Below are 20197 nucleotides of genomic sequence, written 5' to 3' on the forward strand. Positions count from 1 at the left end.
TGTATCAGGATATGCTGTAGCTCTGTAAGCAAACGTGCTACTGCTGTTCATAACATACAAAATAATTTGAGCCCTGAGGACAAATCCGGGCATTAGCCTGGAAGAGGAAGTTCACTGAAGCTGCAGCTGTGCTGCGGGGACAGGTGTCCGTGCGAGGCAGGATGGAGGGGCTGTGCTCAGGGGCAGCCTGCTGGGCAGGCAAGTTGTGATTCCTCAGTCCTCCACGGGCTGCTAGTGGCAGCTGTGTGTGCCTTCTGTTCCTCATCTCCAGCAGCATCAAAGAGTAACCCAAAATGGTGATTTTTATTTTTTTTTAAAGAGAGATTTTAGTGGTTGTTTGTACATAAAGTCGTCAGGTTCTGCACATAAGACAAGAGCGTTCAAAAATGTTGTACTTTGAGTACTGAGGGAGTTGTTAACAGCTTTCTTCCTGTGAGCATGCATTATTTTAATTGCTGTTGTGGCCCTGTGTTTTTCTGTGACCCTTTCTACTCCATATAAAGAAGCCCTCTTGGGTAAGACCAATTACCAAAATTATAGCTTCAGCATTTAAAGAGGTGTGCGATGGCTTTGTAGTATGTATTTCTGACTCTCTAACAAATACAAATACCATATTGACACATAGCAGTGGTTCCAGTGACAGATGCAGCAATTGTAATGTTTGACTATCACATTTTGTGTAATGCATACGAAAGTAAAGGTGAAGTCACTAATGATCAGTGGGCTGAGATGGCAGCAAGATTTTCAGCAGCTCATGTGTGGATAGAACTTAAATGAGCTGTTGGAACAAGAAGCAGTTCTGTACACGTTCTTCCAAGCTGATGGAAGAGGCATGTGGACTGATTATGCAAGCCTGTCACTGTACACAGGTAGAATATAAGGTTATAAACTGATGACTATGTCATCCTTTTGTCTTTATCTGTATACTGAGTAGTATTAATGAATACAGAGCAGGGAATATATTGGTGGAGAACTATTTAGTATTTGTAAATCTTGCAGGTAACGAAGTGCCAGGAATATATTATGAAAAGTTGTGTGCATTTATGTTTTCATGCTTCAATAATGGTTGCCATTAATTATGGTGAAGAAGTTGTAGCAAAGTGTTTTATTGTATTGGCATTTTGATCAGCATGACTGGTATATTAATTACATGGTATCAACTCCCATCATTTTTCTGCCCTGATAAATGTAGAGGATGTCGACAGAAAACATCCAAGTGTCCTTGATTTTGTTGCTTTTTTATTTCATTCTTGTAAAGATGAAAATGCATCCCTCCGGGATTTTGTTTTTTATTGGTCATGCAAGGAAAGAGAATAATGGAGGATTAGTGAGAAAAAGCTGGGGAAGTAGGGTATTGTATAGCTGTGGGCAACGGTGTTTAGGTTTAGTGTGTAGATGCCAACTTTGTGTCACATTGATATTGGTGTCTTCTCTTGAGGTTATAAGACACTCCAAGTTTTCTGTTTCCCATTTATGCTGGAGCAGCTCCTGTTCCCTGCTCTTGTGACTGAATCTGCTTTAACTTCCAGAGTGACTTTCCCTTTTTGCATCTTAGAAGGCATCTATTCCTTGATGTGGAGTTATTCTACTTCTTTCTGTCTTCTATTTACGCAGCTCAGGATTATAAAATATTCCATCATGTGGTTTGTGTCTGTGCCTTGGATACTTACCGTGCAGCAACTACCAGGGCTGTGTTAAAAACTTAATTGTGGAAGAAATTTTACAAAGTGTTTGAAAGATGTAAAAGCCGGGACCTTTTAGAGTGAACTTAACCTTTTATGTACCTAAATATCTAAGTATACTTGCAGATCTCTCTTGTGTTATTAACATTTAATTATGTTGGCCATTATGGCCAAATTAGGCCTCTAGGGATAGACAAATGGGAATTTCTGTAATGGAACCAGGGGATAATCATTTCTGACAAATGCAGCAAGGGAGATGAAGTAGTGGCTAACAAGCTGTTGGAAGATGATTGTAACTGTTACTTGAGAATACTGAATGATAGAAATGTTAGAATGGTTTAGGTTGGAAGGGACCTTAAAGCCCACCCAGTTCCAACCCCCTGCCATGGGCAGGGACACCTCCCACCAGACCAGGTTGTCCAAGGCCCCATCCAGCCTGGCCTTGAACACCTCCAGGGATGGGGCATCCACAGCTTCTCTGGGCAACCTGTTCCAGTGCCTCACCACCCTCTGAGTAAAGAATTTCTTCTGAATATCTAATGTAAATATACCCTTTTTTAGTTTAAAACCATTATTCCTTGTCCTATCACTGCACTCCCTGACAAAGAGTCCCCTCCCCAGCTTTCCTGTAGGTTCCCTTCAGGCCCCCAGAGCTGCACGCAGTGCTCCAGGTGGGGTCTCAAGAGAGCAGAGCAGAGGGAGAGAATCACCTCCCTCACCATGCTGGCCACGCTGCTTTTGATGTGGTCCAGGGTATGGTTGGCTTTCTGGGCTGCAAGCACACATTACTAGCTCATATCAAGCTTCTCATCAACCAACACCCCCAGGTCCTTCTCCTCAGGACTGCTCTCAATCTATTCTCTGCGCAGCCTGTATCTGTGCTTGGGATTGCCTCAGCCCAGATGCAGGACCTTGCATTTGGCCTTGTTGAACCTCATGAGGTTTACTCAGGCCCGCCTCTCAAGCTTGTCCAGGCCCCTCTGGATGGCATCCCTTCCCTCCAGTGTGTCAACTGCATCACCCACCTTGGTGTCGTCAGCAAGCTTGCTGAGAGTGCACTCGATCCCACTGTCCATGCTACTGACAAAGATGTTTAACAGCAACGATCTCAGTACTGACCCCTGAGGACCACCACTTGTTACTGATCTCCACCTGGGCATTGAGCCGTTGTCCGCAACTCAATGTCCAGGAGGAGTGCTCTGGGTGTATTGAACACAAAAAATACATTCATTTTTTGGCAACAAACCTTTTGATCATCTTAACTCTTCTCCAAACAATCCTGACAAACTTGGAAGGGAAGTAATATGCAAATGCTTGTGAACGGTGTATGAAATAAAATGAAGGTGTAGGCATAAGGGAGAAAAATGCAGCATCAAGAACGTAAGTCAGTGGACAAGGCATAATTTAAAAGTTTTCCCTGTGGTGCATAATGAGTCTTTTTTTTTTGTAATAAAACTCATACTTTGAAAGAAATGCAGGGCTGGCTTCTGTTTTTCTAGACTGTGTAGTGAAGTACAGATGTCTGAGATTGCCTGAGAGGTGAATGGTGCAACCAGATACGCTAACAAGCAATTTTTTGAGTTTTTACATCACTTGCTTCGAGCCTTATTGGCAATGTATTATTAATTCATTTTGATACCAGTCTTACCTGGAGAGTTCTACAGACTTTTGGGAATGCATTTGTGTTGGGATAAATGCTCCTGAGCAAGGCAAAACAGTGTTTAATAGATGGACAATACTTTTGAGAGATTGAGATGCAGTAGGCCTTCTCCAGTTTGCTTTTCAGTTTCTCCCTGGGAGCTGCCTACAGGCCTGTGTAGGAACTTTCATCGGAGTCACCGAAAGATGGCAGATCTATGGAGGTGCGATTCAGGAGCTGGACTGTCCAGAGGAACTTCTTCGTGTATGAAGAGATGTACCAAAAATAAGCACAGAAAGCCAGGGTGGGAGAATTGAGCATGTCTGGAAGCAAGAAAGAACTTCTTAAGGGAGTTTGACATGAAATAGCTGGGATGCAGCGTAACAACAACAATTCTTATCATTTAAATTAACTTTTGGAAGTAGTGTTACATTCTGTGTTTTCCCCAGCAAAGTGTCACGCTTCTCTTTCTCCAGCACTTGAAGGAAATGTGCCACTCACCACTGGCAATTGGATTTGTTAATACTGATACATGTTGTTTCTTTGGCATTAATGATAGCAGGCGAGCAAATCCCTTACGCTCAGGGCTATAAAGCTCTGGATGCTTGCTCAGCAGCAGATTTTGAGGTGTAAGGCCTGCTTTCTGGGAGAACTTACGGTAAAAGGCAGAAAGGAAGGAACTGAACATTGTGTACCTTTTGTCTCTTTTGATTAAACACCTTCTTGATAAATTACAGCTTTTTGAATGTGTTAGAGTCTTGTTGAAAAGGTAAAAGGAAGGAGATCAAAAGAACATGGTCTGTCTGGCATTGTTTGAAAATGACACTATTAAAGAACCAAATTGCTAGCTGCCTTCTTGTCGTGAACCATTGCTTGTAATAGCTCATTTGTCAGTTTAATTTGGTAAAAATGAATGCTTATCAATACCACAGAGCTTTGTTTGAATGATGGGAACAACCAAGAAAATACGGGAAAATGCCTGTAGCATTCAGAGTTTCTGCCCACCAAAAGCAAAAGATGCTGCAGGACTGGCTAGATACGCAGCTCTCACAAAACACTTGCCTCCCTTTCTCCAGCACTGCTGGGAGCAACTTGTGCTGCCCCTGCACTGTGTACGTAGGCTGGGGACTTGCCAAAACAGACGGCCTTTTGATTCATTTCTGTTTTCACATTTCTGTTGCTCAGTTTTGGAGGATGGCGATACACGTCTGATGTGGCAGATATTTGTCCTGTGCTTGTGAAGAGAAGTATCTCGTGTGGATGCCGTAGCGCTGTTCATTTTCAAGGATGTTGTGGAACAGTGAATGTTACTTTTCAATTTCATGCCTTTTGGGAAACCGACTTTCTGCTCAGCTCTCATAGGGCAGATTCTGGGCTTCAGTTGGCTAGCAACAGCAAGATTGATTGATTTATTTTGATTTATCATATTTATTTATTGGTCTCCTGAATTTCTACTCCCGGACACCTGGGCAATCCTCAAATAGCAAAGCACAGCATAACGTGCCTTTTCAAGCAGCAGTTTATTTTGGATTATAGCGTTCTCACACTTTTAGCTGAGAAATAATAACAAATCATAACAGGAGGAGTGCAATTTAGGGCTCCTCCTGGTGTGTTCTTCTTTTAGCCAAGCTGAAGGACAGAGAGTTGTATAACCTCGGCTGCTGAGCTGCTCCGTGTCCCCAGCTCAGGGAGCAGCGCTGTTCTCCACTAGGTGTTGAGAATGTCATGGCCTAATTGCCCTGGAAGACACACATGGGGAGTGTTTCTGCCCAAGTGAGCACTTGTCCCCATGTAAGAGTTGCAGAATCAGACCCATTTCATTGGACCAGGCAAGTCATTTTCCCAGTTTACGAAGACATGTCCTAGTTTCACGCGTAAGCTTCCTAGAATTTAAGATTTGTGTGGGCTTGTGTACCGAGGCAAATTAAATATAATTTCCTAGACTTTAGGAATATCACTGGACAGGAAGATGAGGTATCCTCTGTCTGTGGACTTAGGACTTTTTTTAAAATTTAACTTTATTGCTCTAATGGCTTCAAAACAAATACGTAAATCGTATCAATATTCTAGAGGAAAATGAGATTCTAGATTAAAAATCTGACTGATGTTCTAAGCGCCCAATATGAAAGAGATGTTTGGGTTTTGTTAAGTGGTGTTTTATCGCAGATGCTCATTTTGTAATAGCTCTCATGAGTGCAGCAACCAGAAAATCAGTTGCTGTATTTGTTGAATCTTTCCATCATTTTCGAGGCATTTGTTTAGTGCGCACTGTTACCTATTGGAGTGCACATTAAATCCTGATGACGGGTTTTTAGCCCTTGATAAAAGAGGCTTACTTGAAACCAGTGTAGCAGAGGTCAGAGTAAGACTTGGTCTGTAATGTCATTACAGAAGTTGAGGACCTGTCAAAAAGCACTGATAGTCTGGTAGCTAAAAATGAACTTGCACAGTTATTGGTGTTCTTTAAGAAAAATAAGTGGATCTCAAAATGTGGATGAGGGGATAATATTGTGGGATTATCCAATGACACCATAAGATCTATGCAATGAGAATAGAAAAAGAAAATGGCTTTTATGGGTCAATTGGAAATCTTGTGGTATTTCTCCTCTGGCATTTTAAAATGTTATTTGCCATCCATGAAAGAATATTTCAAGTTTGTGTGTCTCTTCTTGCTCTTTAGAAAAGCTAAGTTATTGATACAGGTATGTTGTCTACAGTATTTTTGAAGCTCCTTATACAGTTGTTTCACATGAAATATATGCTAGCAAGTATAACAATCTGTTTATGTAATCTATCCTTGCAAATTTTCTGAGTATGAGAAAAGAAACCAAATATAAAGACAAGCGTAAGACCTTGTGTTGGGCCTTCTCATGTCTGATAGTTACTAATTGCATTAGAGATGATGGGGAATCCTAGTGCCATGACTGGCAGCTAGTGCTTGTCGCTGTGGACGAAGTCCCAGAGAGATGGATGACTGGGGCAAGTCACCCTGTTGAAATATGCCTTGGATTGAGGACAGGAATACTTGGTGCTTCTTGGACTGCACTGCTCATGAAAGACACTAACCGAGAGGGATTGTTGAGAATGGGCAAGAGAATAGCTTGTTCAACAAAAGGTGTTGTAAAGGCAGCACTTTCTGCTGATGGCTGTTTCTGCATCTCTTCCAGCTGTAGGAATAGTTGGTTTTGGAAGTGGTGAGAAGCTGAGCGAGCTTGTCCAGTCTTGATCAGGACTGCATAACTGCTTTTAAACTGCAGTTCTAAAATCCCTTTCAAAACCCTGTCACCGACTTCCAATTTTCATCTTGTGATGGAGTGTTTCACCTGCAATGCTGATCCAAAATGGTTATTTAGAGTACGAAGCTTAAAAGATTCAAGTTCTAGAACTAGTAGCTTGAATGAACATGCACATTTTCACTTCTGCATGTGGTTAAGTTAATGTGTAGTTTAATATGTATTTACACTTTCCCCCTAAAAGAATATAAAAAATGCAGGCTATGTGGCAAGACCAAGTGTTGCTGTTGGAATTTGGACTTGCTTTGTTTCATTCTCTAGTAAGGATGGCATGATGGTTTGACTTCATTCTTGATATTACACTTACAGAAATTTCTATGTCTTTTGTATATATTTAGTGTGTTTCAGACTCAGAAAAAGAATTTTTGGTGGTATAGATTTTTTATGGTTAAACTGTGCAGTGGTCTTTTGAGTTTTTTTACAGTTAATTTTATAGCATTTGCTTCTGCTTCAGGTTAGACTTAAATAATGATCTTGGCTTCGCTGATATTTCAGTTCTGTCTGTCAGACGCACAAGCCTGGCTCCTACTGTGGCATACTGAAGTGCTCCACTTCTCAGCTAATTAATGGTTTTCTCCTAACAGCATATGACCACTGGTGCTACGTTGCTGCTCTAAGTCACTTCCAGTAATTACTGCTGCTATGGGAAAGTCTCATACCTGATGTAAAACCTGAACGTTGCTCCACGTTCTTAACAAAAGAATGAATTTATTAAATGATATCATGTTCACTATTCTTCTGACTGTGGATTAAAACATAACGGCATAACGAAAATGTGTCTTCCAGGCTTTCAGGTTCCTTACAAACAAAACCTGGTCATAAAATCCAAAGCAGCAACCAGATGGCTGGAACCTGGAAGTACTGCTGTGGAGTCCAGCAAGAGGAAACCTACTCCTCAACAGCAGTAGAATATTAACACACTCATAGTAACATTACTAACAGTGACAGCACATTGTGTTGTAGCTTAAATGTGTTTAAAGGAGTCCTGCAATCTCCATGATTCAGCTGCACACATCAAAGCAGGGCACTTTCCAGTTCATCTGCTTGTACAAAAACACAGCAGTTTTACATAACGTGTTTGGTAGAGTACCGGGAGCATCTAATATATTCCTTCTCCCATCTCCCCTCCTTGCAGTTTTCTCTGGTGAAATGGTTTCACAAATTGAAACAAAACAAACAAACAAACAAAAAGTCCTTCTTAAAATATTCACACACAGCTTACTTCTGTTTTTGGCTAGACAGGGAACAGTCTGCAATCAGAATATTTTGTCGTCCAGCCAAAAGCACTCACCCTTCTAACAGCATGTGGGTGATGAGAGAATTGGAATTGACATGTCACATCCCAGATCAGAAAAATACTGCCAAAATCCTCCAGGAAATAATTGAAATTGGAACTTGGTAATTTTGGTAGTGCCTTTTCAAATGATTATTTAGTATTTCTGCTAGTGGGTGGGTATAAGTGAAGTCCTTGTGTTGTGGAAGATAGTGACAAAATCCACATTAGCATTGAGTGTGAGCAGGACTTTGAAGTCTCTTAACACTGTCTTCTGTACACTGTATACTTAAAAAAGATATATATATTATATACGTTTTTATACTTGATGTTTGCTCTTAATTGTTCTTAAACGCTTCTGTTTCTCAAAAACACCTATGGAGGGTAGTGCTTTGAAGAAGAATTTTCTTGTTAGCTCAGCCTGTTTCTTAACATTTGCATTTTAATATACACAATTCAGTGATTTTACAACAACAGCAACAACAACAAAAAAAAAAAGATTGTGCAGCAACCATCTAGTCTGGCAGTCCAAAATAGCTATACCAAAACTCCATCAGTACTGTCAAAATTGGTAACATGCAGGCTAAAAGTGTATACGTCTCCTCTTAGTTGTACTATAGTAGCCTTTTGTCTTCTTGCACATTAAATTTAGAACCGGTTTCTGACTGAGTCAGATCACAGCCCAGCGTGTCTAACCAGAAGTCTCTGTGCTCTGAACCAGTTCCCCCCAGCTACAGATTTAGCTTTGAAAGCTGGAAGGGGATGGGAAGTGCAACTGATGGGCAGATTCTGCTGCATGCGGGGAAATCTGAAGGCAGGAAACTTGTCCTCCAATTTGTCATTTTCCTCACAATAGACCTGCTGGAAAGGAACTTCTTTCTCTAGCAGTTTTACAGAGTTCAGTCACTTTGCGCCTACTTTACAGGTGGCCCAGTGGATCTCAGTCTCCTTCGGTGGGTCCCCCAAGCCTGCCCAGCAAGCCCAGGGCAGAGAGGAGCACGTTGGTCTGCAGGGGCTGTGATGTGCTCTAGCTGTGACGTTTGAAATAGCTCTCTCTTTAGATGTGGGAGAAATGTCTTCAGGCTCCTCACGCTGCAATGCTTGACTCAGGCCTCTCCGTCCCCGACCTAACCCGTGCAATTTCCTTAGCAACACTCCTTTAAAGTAAAAGGAAATACAGGAACAATTGGGTTGGATTGTTTGTCTGAGCCACAATGATTTCAATTTGTGTCTTTTTAAAACAGACCCAATTACCAAACTGTGTGGCCTGGTTTTGAAGACACTGCAAGCCATTTAAGGTGTATGTTTTGTCAGCAGGGAGAGGTATAGGTGTTCACTCCAGGGGTCTGTTCTGGGAAGCTTTCTGGTTGAATATAGTTTTTTGCGTTTTTTATAGAATAGTTGTGCCGTTACAAAACAGGTTGCTGAACTTCTTCTCTTGTGATGGAAGAAAAGGGATTCGTGCAGTTGATGGACCTTCTGTTAGTGACATTCACCACATGGTGACACTGACACTAACAGCACAGGGTATACAGACATTGGCATCAGTGAACAGTAGGCTCTCTAGAAACCACTGTATAAGCTATTCACACATGCACGCATGTGTAAATATGTTTCATAACAAAGGTTTTAGAATTTAAAAGGTAGTTTGGATTTGAAATTTCCAGTTTACTTGTAAGTAGTTTGCTTCCAGTCTACCCTGCTGCTGTTGCACGTCATCAAATCCTGCGCTGTCAGTCGGTGACAATTCCTGTGTCTGATGGCGGGGTGTAAGTCCCAGCGTGACTTCTTGTGTAGCATCGGCTCAGCTTTTGGTGAGCCTTAGGCAGGTAGGTATTGAATGACAATGCTTTGTCACCGTCTCTTTTGTCTTCATTGTTGATGTAAAGGTGTCAGTGTCTATAAATCCTTGTCTCTTGCATTTGTACGACTGGAGGGAACCCCTTTGGATCAAGGCCTAGTCTCCTGCTATCACAGTCAACCACAGCATTTCTATAATCTGATCAAACACCACTTTGAAGCAAATTAGATTCGTTCCTTCAAAGGTGCTTTTTTTCCTCCTAGTCTTTAAATGTACGTTCGTTCCTTTTGACCCAGATTTAGACATTTTAAAGTTCAAGTTGAAGTCTCGTCTAGTCACAGCAATAGAAAAATGTGCCTCCAGAGAGTCATTCATCCGATGTATTTTAGTTGTCTATTTTACAATGACACTGAATACCCTCTGGAGATATTAGGCTCTCTCTGCTCCTCAGGGATGGTCTCAGATTCAGACATCCATCTTTGGGACAGCTCTGCTGAGATGGGTTAACCTTCAAATAAAGACAAAAAGGAGCTGGTTTAACTAAGTCTGTTGTTTACAGTGCTGAACTACCAAGTTTTGCTCTGTGTGAAACTCTGGGGAGCAATTACAGAAGCCCATCACTGCTCAGGGCAGAGGGAACCTCAGCCACAGGTGGGGTGAGTGGGAGCTGGCAATCGGCAGCTGCGAACAAGGCAGGCAGCCAGCATTGCTGTTGAAATGCATCATGGCGTTGCACCTTTCGCAGTGCATGCAAGGTCCATCTTTGCTCCCTTGGTAGACCTGCGCATACTTTGTAAGGGTTCAGTGGCTCCGACACTGCCCTTACAAGGTGCAGGGCAAAGTCCAGCACGCTTTGCAGGAGATGTCGAGCTCTGGGTGCCATTGCTTCAGATGCAATATGCTTCGCAGTTGCTGGTACGTACACAGCAAATTCTTCTGTAGCTGCATGATTTATTTTAAGAAAAGACCGCACAAACTAGGCTTGTGAATGTTTTTCCTTCAAGGTTTATTATAACCGTGTAAATGGGAGCTGATGTTTTTCACAAGGGTGAGTGATGTTATTTCTGCATGGTTGCTTGTTCCAAATACAGTTTAGCTCGTTAAGTTCCCATCCTGCAGTTCATAGGCATTTTACCTTCAAAACACTTTTGATGTTGGGCCACAGCTACAGGAAACTAAAAAGTCTAGAACTGCAACCAGCAGGAAGAGCACGGTATGGTGCTGCCTGCAGCAGGTTACTTGCAACAAATTGCTATATGTGGGCCAGTAAAAGTTCACTGCTCTTTTTTTTTTTTTCTTTTTCTTCTTCTTTTAAGCCTTTCAAAACCTAGTGATGACTTTGCAGCACACCTTTTCTGATTTTCAAGTCCTGAGTTTATTTAACTGAGTTCTCACTACTCAACAACTTTTCACTGCCAAGGAACTCAGCTTATGCTCAAGTGTGGAGAAAAATGAAAAATCTTCATCAGTTTACAAGTCAGAAAAAAAAAAGGATAAGAATAGACAGTATCTGCAGTCTTCATTGCACAATTACTTCTCTAAATGGTTTCACATTTTTAAATTTATGTTGATCAGTCAAATTCCTTACATTTTAAGGTCACAGTGCGTCATTTAGATCTCAGATGATCAACAGTTAGGCTTCAACTGTAATAATACTCTGCAGTAAATGGCAATATTAGCAGAAGAGAAAATACCAAAAGAAGACCAAGGCTTCATTTTTTCTGTCTAAACTTGCTGTTAGTTGTCTCTGTTTTTTGTTGTTGTTTTGCTTTGTGATTCTTCAGCATGCTGCCTTTGGAGACTTTGTGCTGATTAAGAAACAAAAAATATGTGATGCTGGGGTGGGAATACAGTAAACTTTAACATTCGCATTTGCAAAAAAGGAGTTTTTCTTTACTAACAGTTTTGTATCTGCACTGCTTGTTCACTCTGACCTCTTTTCCTATCAGCTCTGTTTTCTTAGAAACTTATACTGCTGTATTACCCATGTTGCTTTAATATAAGAAAAAACAGATACCTCTTTGCTAGAGAGCTCCTCACCCATTTCCTGCACTGCTCAAGTGCTCCAAACATCAGCAGGCACATGGGGCCCAGGAGCATCGTCTGCTTAAACCCAAAAGGATTTGCTGCTGGGTCTCTTGTGTCTTGCATTAGACCAAAGGAACTGGTTGGTACTTAAGCCTCTTGCTACTCTCCACTTAGGTATTTCTTTAAAGAAAGATTCAGGAAGAGAGGGTGAGAAATGAGACAACCAGGAGGCTAACAGATAAATGTTGACTTTCTTGAGATTCACTGTAGCAGTAATAAAGTAAATAAATAAATAAAAATGGGATGGGAAGGTGAAGGATTTGTGCAATTCTGTTATTAACCTCCCGAACTGTGTTTATTTTTCACTCTTAGTGAACTCAAAAATATTCTCCAAGAGTCACACGGTATTGATTATTAAATAGCGTGGCAACTGACATCTGTCACATCAGGCAACAATCCCTACTTGATGTTAGAAATCATAGTGGGAATGTTGTCTTTAGGAGAAATAGCCGCCCTCTTACTTTTGCACAATCAAAGAAGCACTCAGTATGGAAGGTATTTATTATATTTAAGTTATTTTGAATGTGGCTCTATCAAGTTGTCAATTTAGGACCATTTTAGTTTAGATGGTGAAGAATGATCAGTCATCTGTAGGTGGAGAAAAAAAAGCCAATTTGAGTGAGTTTGGTTACATTGCATTAAGCTATTAATTTTATCATTCAAAAAGCTGCCACTCAGGAAAAATTGCAGTGGCTGTGAAAAATACTGTCATAATGCACTAGAAAGCCAAATTCAGTGGCTTCCCTTCTCCCTTCTTTCTCTGGTTTTTATTAATAGACTAAAAAAAAAAAAAAAAGTTCTGTAACTTGTTATTACCCATTTTCCCTGGAGTAGTATTATCAAGAAGTGTTGTTCCAAGGGAAATAACAGACTAACCATGAGATCCATTTGTAATTTAATGTCAGTCTTAAGGCCATTCTAGGACAGTGTGTGTACAATTACACTGGGGTGTATTGAGCATGTTCAACAGTTAAGAGAAGTAGCGTAAGAGAAAACATTTACTTGGGTAAAATGTGTATATTCGTGTGTATACATGTGCATAAATCACAGAACCACTGCCAGGCTGTGAATTCAAGCCTCTCTGCAGTCATGCATCCAAAGATGCACCCTCATACCAGCTTCTCAGGGGAGCCTGGACGTTCCAGCTGGAGAGAAAGCTGGCTGATAACAGTGCTTCCAGTGGCTGGTTGATTATCAGCATTAGCCCACCTTCACCACACTAACCCAGTCACACACCTAGCTTCTTTGGGGAAGAGGGGAGTTTGGGATGAGTTTTCCTTTTGTTTTCTTAATCTAATATTAGTGCATAAATACGCAATTTAAAATTTAAAAATGTGTGTATATAAATACAAATGCATACATACATATGTCTGTATAAATGTATATTAAGTTTTCACTGTTAAGTAATGTCACAGATAGGAAAAAAAAATCGCCACAACTTGTTTTCACCCAGATGATGCATGATATTAAGTGCATCAGATTATAAAAATGGTTGAAAGAAATAATATGGCCAAGTAACCATTCCTCCATCCTCTTTTAATAAACTAATTCTAGGCAGACATACTAAGTATTGCAAATACTCAAATTATTTTGATAGTGCGTGAAGAATAATATTTCATCTTTAATCATTTTGCATGGCTTATATTTGGTATGGAATTTTGTTTTCATATTACAATTTCCTCGTTTCCTTCATTTTCACCAGGAGAGAGAAACAGACGAAGAAGATGTCAGGTGGCTTTCAGTTATTTGCCTCAAAATGAAGATGAACTGGAATTAAAAGTTGGTGACATCATTGAAGTTGTGGGAGAGGTAAGCAGATTTTTAATGGAATATACAGGCATGCAGTTCTGGCATATCTTACGCATGCTAAGCTCTTAGATATGATGTGTTTTAAAGACACAATGTAAACCAGATGTTTTTCTTCTCTGGCACACTTACATATCTATTTTGGGTTACTGTTTGGGGGTGAGGGGATGTGGTTGTTTGCTTATGGGTTTTGTAATTTTTTTTTCTCTGTAGCAATTCTGCTTTTACTCAATCAGCTGTTGCTTCTGAGTTCAGTGCAGTGAAAATGCTCAGAGTTTGTGCTATTGAGTTTGTATCTTTAACATCAAAGATGATAGTGGAAAAAGCTCTTCTTAATTTTAGTGAGAGAGCCACAGAGAAGAATTACCTTTACTGAGTTTAACGCATTTAAGAGACTTACTTGAAGTCCTCTGGAGTTCAGCCATGGCATTCACCTTTTGTCATCTTTGCCTGCAAATTTTAACAATTTCAGTTTAGCGTAATCAGTTAAAAAAAAACAATAACAACAAAACTAATTATTTAGAGACTCAAGGTGTACTTACTCTGAGTGGAAGTGGATGTGAAAAATGAGTGTACATCCCTAAGAGGAACTGGGAACAAATTATGAAAGTTCGGACAGAGATCCAGAACGATGCTTTGCATGGGTGAATCTTGTTGCAGGATCAAGGAATGTTGTTCATTCTTCATTTTTTGCTCCATTAGAGATTTTAGAACTTTGTTGTTGACCTGAATAGCATGAGAACCAAAACTGGAAATGCTAACGTGAAGCCTTTAAGTAGATTGCATTTAAAATAATGTAGTCTTTATTTACTTAGCCTTAAACAGATATAAGAGCTTAGTTTGCTCAAGCATCCAGTGAAAGGTGTGTTTCAACTTGTATCATATATTTGTAGGATTTTTCTTCCTGTGAAGAAAGTTCATCAGCAGTTGATAAGCGAATATTTGTTTTCTTGTCAAGGATATATGATTAGTTTTATTTTTCCTCCATTTGTCACTTAGGAAATAAATTCTGAAAGAATATAAGTTCTACTGCAGTCTTGATGACATCCAGTATTTTATTATGAGAGACTAAGTTATCAAATCCGACTGTAAGAAGTTTGTGATTGTTTTTTTTTTTTTTCCCCTTTAACCTAGCTACACACACCAGCTCTATACATTGTTCTCTTGGAACAAGACCTGATGTGTCACTTTAACCAACCTTATTCTGTCTGGGAGGAGGATTGCAATGTAGGATCTCAAGACAGTAAGATACCTAAGAGCATATTTTGGAGACAATGTAAACACCATGTTATAATGTGCTTCTTGGCAGCACGTGAGACATTTTTGTTATGCAATTTGAAGTGTATTTGACCTCACATGGCTGCACAAGTATCTTCCGTCAGTTGCCCTACTTAAAAGACACTCTTGTGTCTTTCAAGAGTAAAGTAACGGAATAAAAACCACTTCCTCATCTCCAACCTAAGAATTATTTCTACCTAATGAATTAAATGGTTAAATAATTTAGATGAGACACTAGATTTCTTGCATGAAATGCATCTCTTGTATTCTTACAAATTTGGCCAGCTTAACTACAAATAATGGATTTGTTTAAATCCAAATGAAACTGAAAATGTTTGCATCAGAACCAAAAGGTGTAGAACTATGAAAATGAAACCTTTCCCTACTTGCATGTGTGCACTCGTAACTAAGGGCATGCTATATGAAACACATTTGGATTACTTTTTACAGATTTGGCAGTCTTAAACTCTTAGTCCTGCCTTGAATTGCTACTGTTGAAGAAAGCATTGACAACTTGCTGATTCTGAGGTTTCAGAAAATATATTGTCTAGGGCTGCTTCTTTGTTTGACAGTTCTACAGAATATCATACCGGAAATAATTTTTCTGTAGTGTGGAACAGGGTTTGTGGCTAGTTTGAAGTGCTGGCCATAAGTAAATTCTGAAGAATAGCTGACACAGGTGAGGCTGTGCCCACTTTGACCTTAGGAAATACCCTGCTCTGTCAGCTTCTGAAATATAATCTTTGCCTTAGGCAACATCTACTGTGTTTGTACAATCCAGGACATTGTCTGGCTCTTTTGGGTAGAACTAGATCAGCCAGTGGAAGAGGGAAAATAAAGGAATTTGGAAAAAAAGTTCTCACCACCTGAAGAAGTATTATGTGATTTTTCCATCATGGTTGATACTGAGCAGCTGATGTTGAATGCTTTCTGTTATTACTTCTTCTTTTGCCCTTGCCACAGTAGTGGTAATTCCTTGAGAAAGTACAGCAGAATTTTTATCTTGAAACAGGAACTGTATTTGATGTAGAAAGTGTAGATGTTGTGCTTAGGGACATGGTTTAGTGGTAGACTTGGCAGTGCTAGGTTAATGGTTAGATGTGATGATCTTAGAGGTCTTTCCAGCCTAAATGATTCTGTGGTTCTAAGTTGCACAAACCAGTGTACCTACTTCATTGTTTAGCCTTCTGCTTTTAGATTACGCTGCATAAAAAAACATTGCATTGAAATATGATTCAGAGCATTTGTCACAATTCAAAGCTACTTATTTCAACTGACAAATGTATGATGTGAAGACCTTTTTTTAAAAAAAAAAAAAAAAAGAAGTTTCTTGAGTTGTGAAAATGTCTGAAGGTGTTTTCCAAGGGCACAAATCATGCTGTGTTCTCATAAGAAAGTTGTTTCAGTTGAATAAATTGCTTTTAAATTGACTTAGATTAGTCTTTTCAAATCTCTGTGGATTTCCGTTTATTTGGAAATAAATAAATCCCTGATTTATGGCAAACAAAAACAAATATTGTTTAAATCAAAATAGTGTCTGTGTATCTTTATGCAGCCATTTAGCAAAAGATCTGTTTAAAGTGTCACTTATGGCTGACAACCCATTAGACTTTCCCTGAAAAGCTGGTTCCTGTAGTGAGTGCTGTGCTAATTTGGCTTTATCTTTAAAGAGAAGGATTGTGCTCAGACATTTGTTACAAATGGGATGAAACAAATTTTAGCAGTTAGTGTGTGCGGTTTTTGGAACTGAGATCCCTTAGCGAAGTAAGATCTTCAGACCTAGCAGTGGGAGTTTATCCCTACTTCCTTTCTCCCCTTTTCCCCTTGAAAGTTACTGCTTCCAGAAGAGGGTTGGCAGAAAGGAATGCGAGTCTGCTTCTCAGCTGCCTCCCTTAGTGCCAAGCGTGTTTCCCCAGACCCCCAGTGAAGACGGCTTACAGTCATACCCCACGGTGACATGCTGAGCATGAGGATGCCTTCCTTTCTTCCAACTTCGCTTCAGGGTGCTATGAAACACCTGAGGTGTAGTGGCATCTAAAGCTGCTGCCGGTCATTCTTCCTGGTGCCAACAGATGATAAGATACTTTTAGAAGGGGCTTACACGTCTGTGGTAGTCGTAGATACTATTGGAAATTCCTGTTGTGTTAGAAGTGGTTTGGATTTGCACGGTGGATTAGAACAACAGCAAGTGTGGTGGTGTTCTAATTTTCTAAGCGAGGAATTTAATAATTCTTTGAGAGTATTTAAATTGCTGAAAAAACAGTGTGAATTTTGCTTTCAGGGTTTATAATGTCACCAGATAGATAGATATTCTTGGAGGCTGTATGTTCACAGTTCCTTCCTATTTTCTAAATAGAAATTAATTATGATAAGATCAAATAGTCATAACAATAGATAAAAATGTTTGTTGTTAAACTAGAGGTTTCCATTAGTGCAGACTGCTACCCATGAGACATTAATTAGAGATTTAAATTAAAAATGCATTTGAAACTAACAAGAGAAGCATTTTCATTATTGTTTATGTTCACGTTTAATGTGTGATTGATAGCTTTTTGCTTGTTATTTATTTTCCTAGTTCATTAGTTATAACTCTAATTACAGTTGTCCCAAAATACAGCTAGAACTAATTGTCTTATTAAATGCAGATATCTGAATCCCAGTCATCTTTTACCCTTAGACTTCCACAGCATACCAGACAATTAACCTGTAGCATCAGAGTAAGGACATTTGGCATGTCATTCAACGGTGCTGAGCCTGCTGGCATTTGGGATTATTCTGTCATTGTACTACTATATACCTTGTGGCCTCATCCTGCTGAGAAGTGAGTTTTTTGGCAATGTGTAGTGCATGGAGTTAAACTCACAAATAAGTCTTTGGCTGAGATGGGCTGTAATACCACTGAGCTTATTCTTTGACTTTTAATTAATAGTGCCATATATTACATGATAAAATCCTATAAAAAACTCATTTGAAATTATAAAAATGCAGACTCAGCTTTTTACAAATCTAGCACTCCTTTTGGGCAAGGCTGTGGACGGGCTTTTTTTGTCGAAACGATATAAAGTAGTTCATCCCATTTCCAAGAACAAGATGAACACCGGGGATTGAGCTGGACTCTCCCTACAGTTAATGTATTTTGACAACTGGAGAGCTGAAGGGGGAAATTTTTTAATAGTGACAAGAGACAGTCTCCGCCGCAATTTCAAAACTGTATAATACTGCAAGAAAGCAGCTGGGAGTGAATGCTGGGGTTCTGAGTCTCTTGGTTACTGTTGTGTGAAATCTTGTTGTGTTTTTCCTCAACCTCTGCCAACAGGCTGTTTGCAAGGACTTCCATGACTACTGCTTCTCTGGACAGTTCATGTGGTAGGCAGGTCTTCTATGGGCCTAGGAGTGCAAATACCTCTATAGAGGGTCACTCCAGTTCTGTGTGACTGCTTTCTCAGTCCCTCAGTTTCTTACTTAGAAAATGATGTTAAACAAACAAACAAACAAAAAAACAACAACAAAACACACAAAGCATTTTGACATTGAAAAATATCTCAGAGGCAGAGTAGAATCCATTATACAAAGTACTTGTGTAGTTTTTAATTCTTCCAATCTGTACCAGAATTGTCAAACAGCTTCTAGCTGTGCTGTAGCAGAACCCCAGGCACTGGTCAGCATCTCATGGCTATGACTGGTGCTGAATGCAGTCTCAGAACAAGCCATCAAGTGGCACTGTAGGCACCACGTTCAACTGAGGTCTTGTTTCTAAAGTATCTTTTCCCATTGGCTTTGGATATGATATGTTTTTTCACCTCTTGATTTTTTTTTAATTTATTTATTTTTAATTTCCTTTCAGCACACGTATGCTTGTGTCCTTCAAGCTCAAGATCTTCCCTTCAGGACTTATGAAATAAGGAAGGATTTTTTCTTTGCTTTTTGTGCTCTACTTTTCTCTAAGAAAAGGAAATTTTGTTGACCTTGGGCCTCTCTCCTTCCTGTTGCCTGTGTCTGGCACTGCTTTTATTCCTGGGACTGTATTTTAGTTTTAACAGTACAGAAGGACTCTGTTTGTATCCAGGGAGACTTTCTCTCCTGAAAATTTTCCTGACTCAAAGCCTCCCTCCTTTCTAGTACTAGCTGAGCCATAAGTCATCTATTAGCAACGCTAAACCCTAATGGGCAAAGTTGAAGGTTGTAGAAAAGCTTGTGGAACAGGCGAATAGAGAAGTTTATTGGAAACATGCTTGAAGAGCTGAACATTTTAATCATTTAACAATTTACCCTAGTAATTATATAGCCAGGTGTAAGCAAGCAACTGTACCATTCCTAGATATGCCAGCAAGCAAATGCTGATAGTTGGCCTCAACATTTCCGGTCGGCCTCAACATTTCCAGCTCCTCTTGGTTATTCCATTGTGGACAGGTACCGAGTTCCCTGAAAGGGTGATGAAGGCTTGTAACAAAAAAAAAAAAACAAAACAAAACATTGCAGTGCAGGTCAGGCTGATGCACTCTCTGATGTTTCTTTCTTTAAAGGGGGGTGTTCGAGATGATTGTATTGGCCATGAAGAGAAAACCTAAAGTAGTAACATTTCCTCGCTTTTGGAGTAACTTAATCTTGGAGTCCTAGTGACCTACTGAAGTGCTTATGTTTTCTTTGGTTGCATTACAGTTGTAGAATAAAACTGCTTTCACAGTTTGAAATAGAACTATTATGTTTGCCTGAAGGCTTGAACTGATGTCATATTATATTCTTTTTTTTGTACTTTAAATGTGGAAATAGGCTGATTTCAAGATATTTTTGTTGATTTCTAAGAAGCTAAATGTCCTAGCATATGTGTACCCTTTGAGTACTTCTTGTTGCATGTCTGAATGTCCCACACGCATAATTCTGTTATTTTCCTACCTGTCCACTTCCATAGTATTTCCCTTGAACATTTCATTATTTGTTCTTTATATGATCGCTATTATTTATAGGTAGCAGTAGCTGTAACAAACACAATTTGATTAAACACTCATTTTCTAATAAGGTAAAACAGTTTGTTTTGAATGATTTTTATGTGTATTTTTCTTTTATAGTTTCCAAAAAAAGTGCTTACATCAAACAAGGTCTACTGAATGAGCAACTCAATTAAAAAGAGTACAAATATTCTTTCTTCATTGAAAACGTAAAAAAGAAAATATCCAAATGATATTGGAAGAACATTCGAGTGTTGCTTAAATATTTTGTAGGTTAAATTTTCCTTTCAGTCCCAAAGGGGAGGCCTCTTAATGGGAAGTGTTTCTCAAGAAGTGATGCACCGCTCTCTGGTTATATTGTTGTTTGTATCTCATTCAATCTTACTCAGTC

General features: G+C 39.6%; 1 protein-coding gene across 4 annotated transcripts in view; it reads left to right on the forward strand.

The window, feature by feature from the left end:
- Positions 1–20197, forward strand: part of SH3KBP1 (SH3 domain containing kinase binding protein 1) — a 224141-nt gene that overhangs the window by 100348 nt on the left and 103596 nt on the right. For all 4 annotated transcript variants that reach the window (XM_035542036.2, XM_035542038.2, XM_035542037.2 and 1 more), the window contains one exon: positions 13479–13585. In XM_035542036.2, coding sequence (XP_035397929.1) covers positions 13479–13585 — 107 coding nt within the window. The remainder of the gene's footprint in view (positions 1–13478; positions 13586–20197) is intronic.

Source organism: Cygnus atratus, chromosome 1, assembly GCF_013377495.2.
Source record: "Cygnus atratus isolate AKBS03 ecotype Queensland, Australia chromosome 1, CAtr_DNAZoo_HiC_assembly, whole genome shotgun sequence".
Taxonomy (NCBI): Eukaryota; Metazoa; Chordata; class Aves; order Anseriformes; family Anatidae; genus Cygnus; species Cygnus atratus.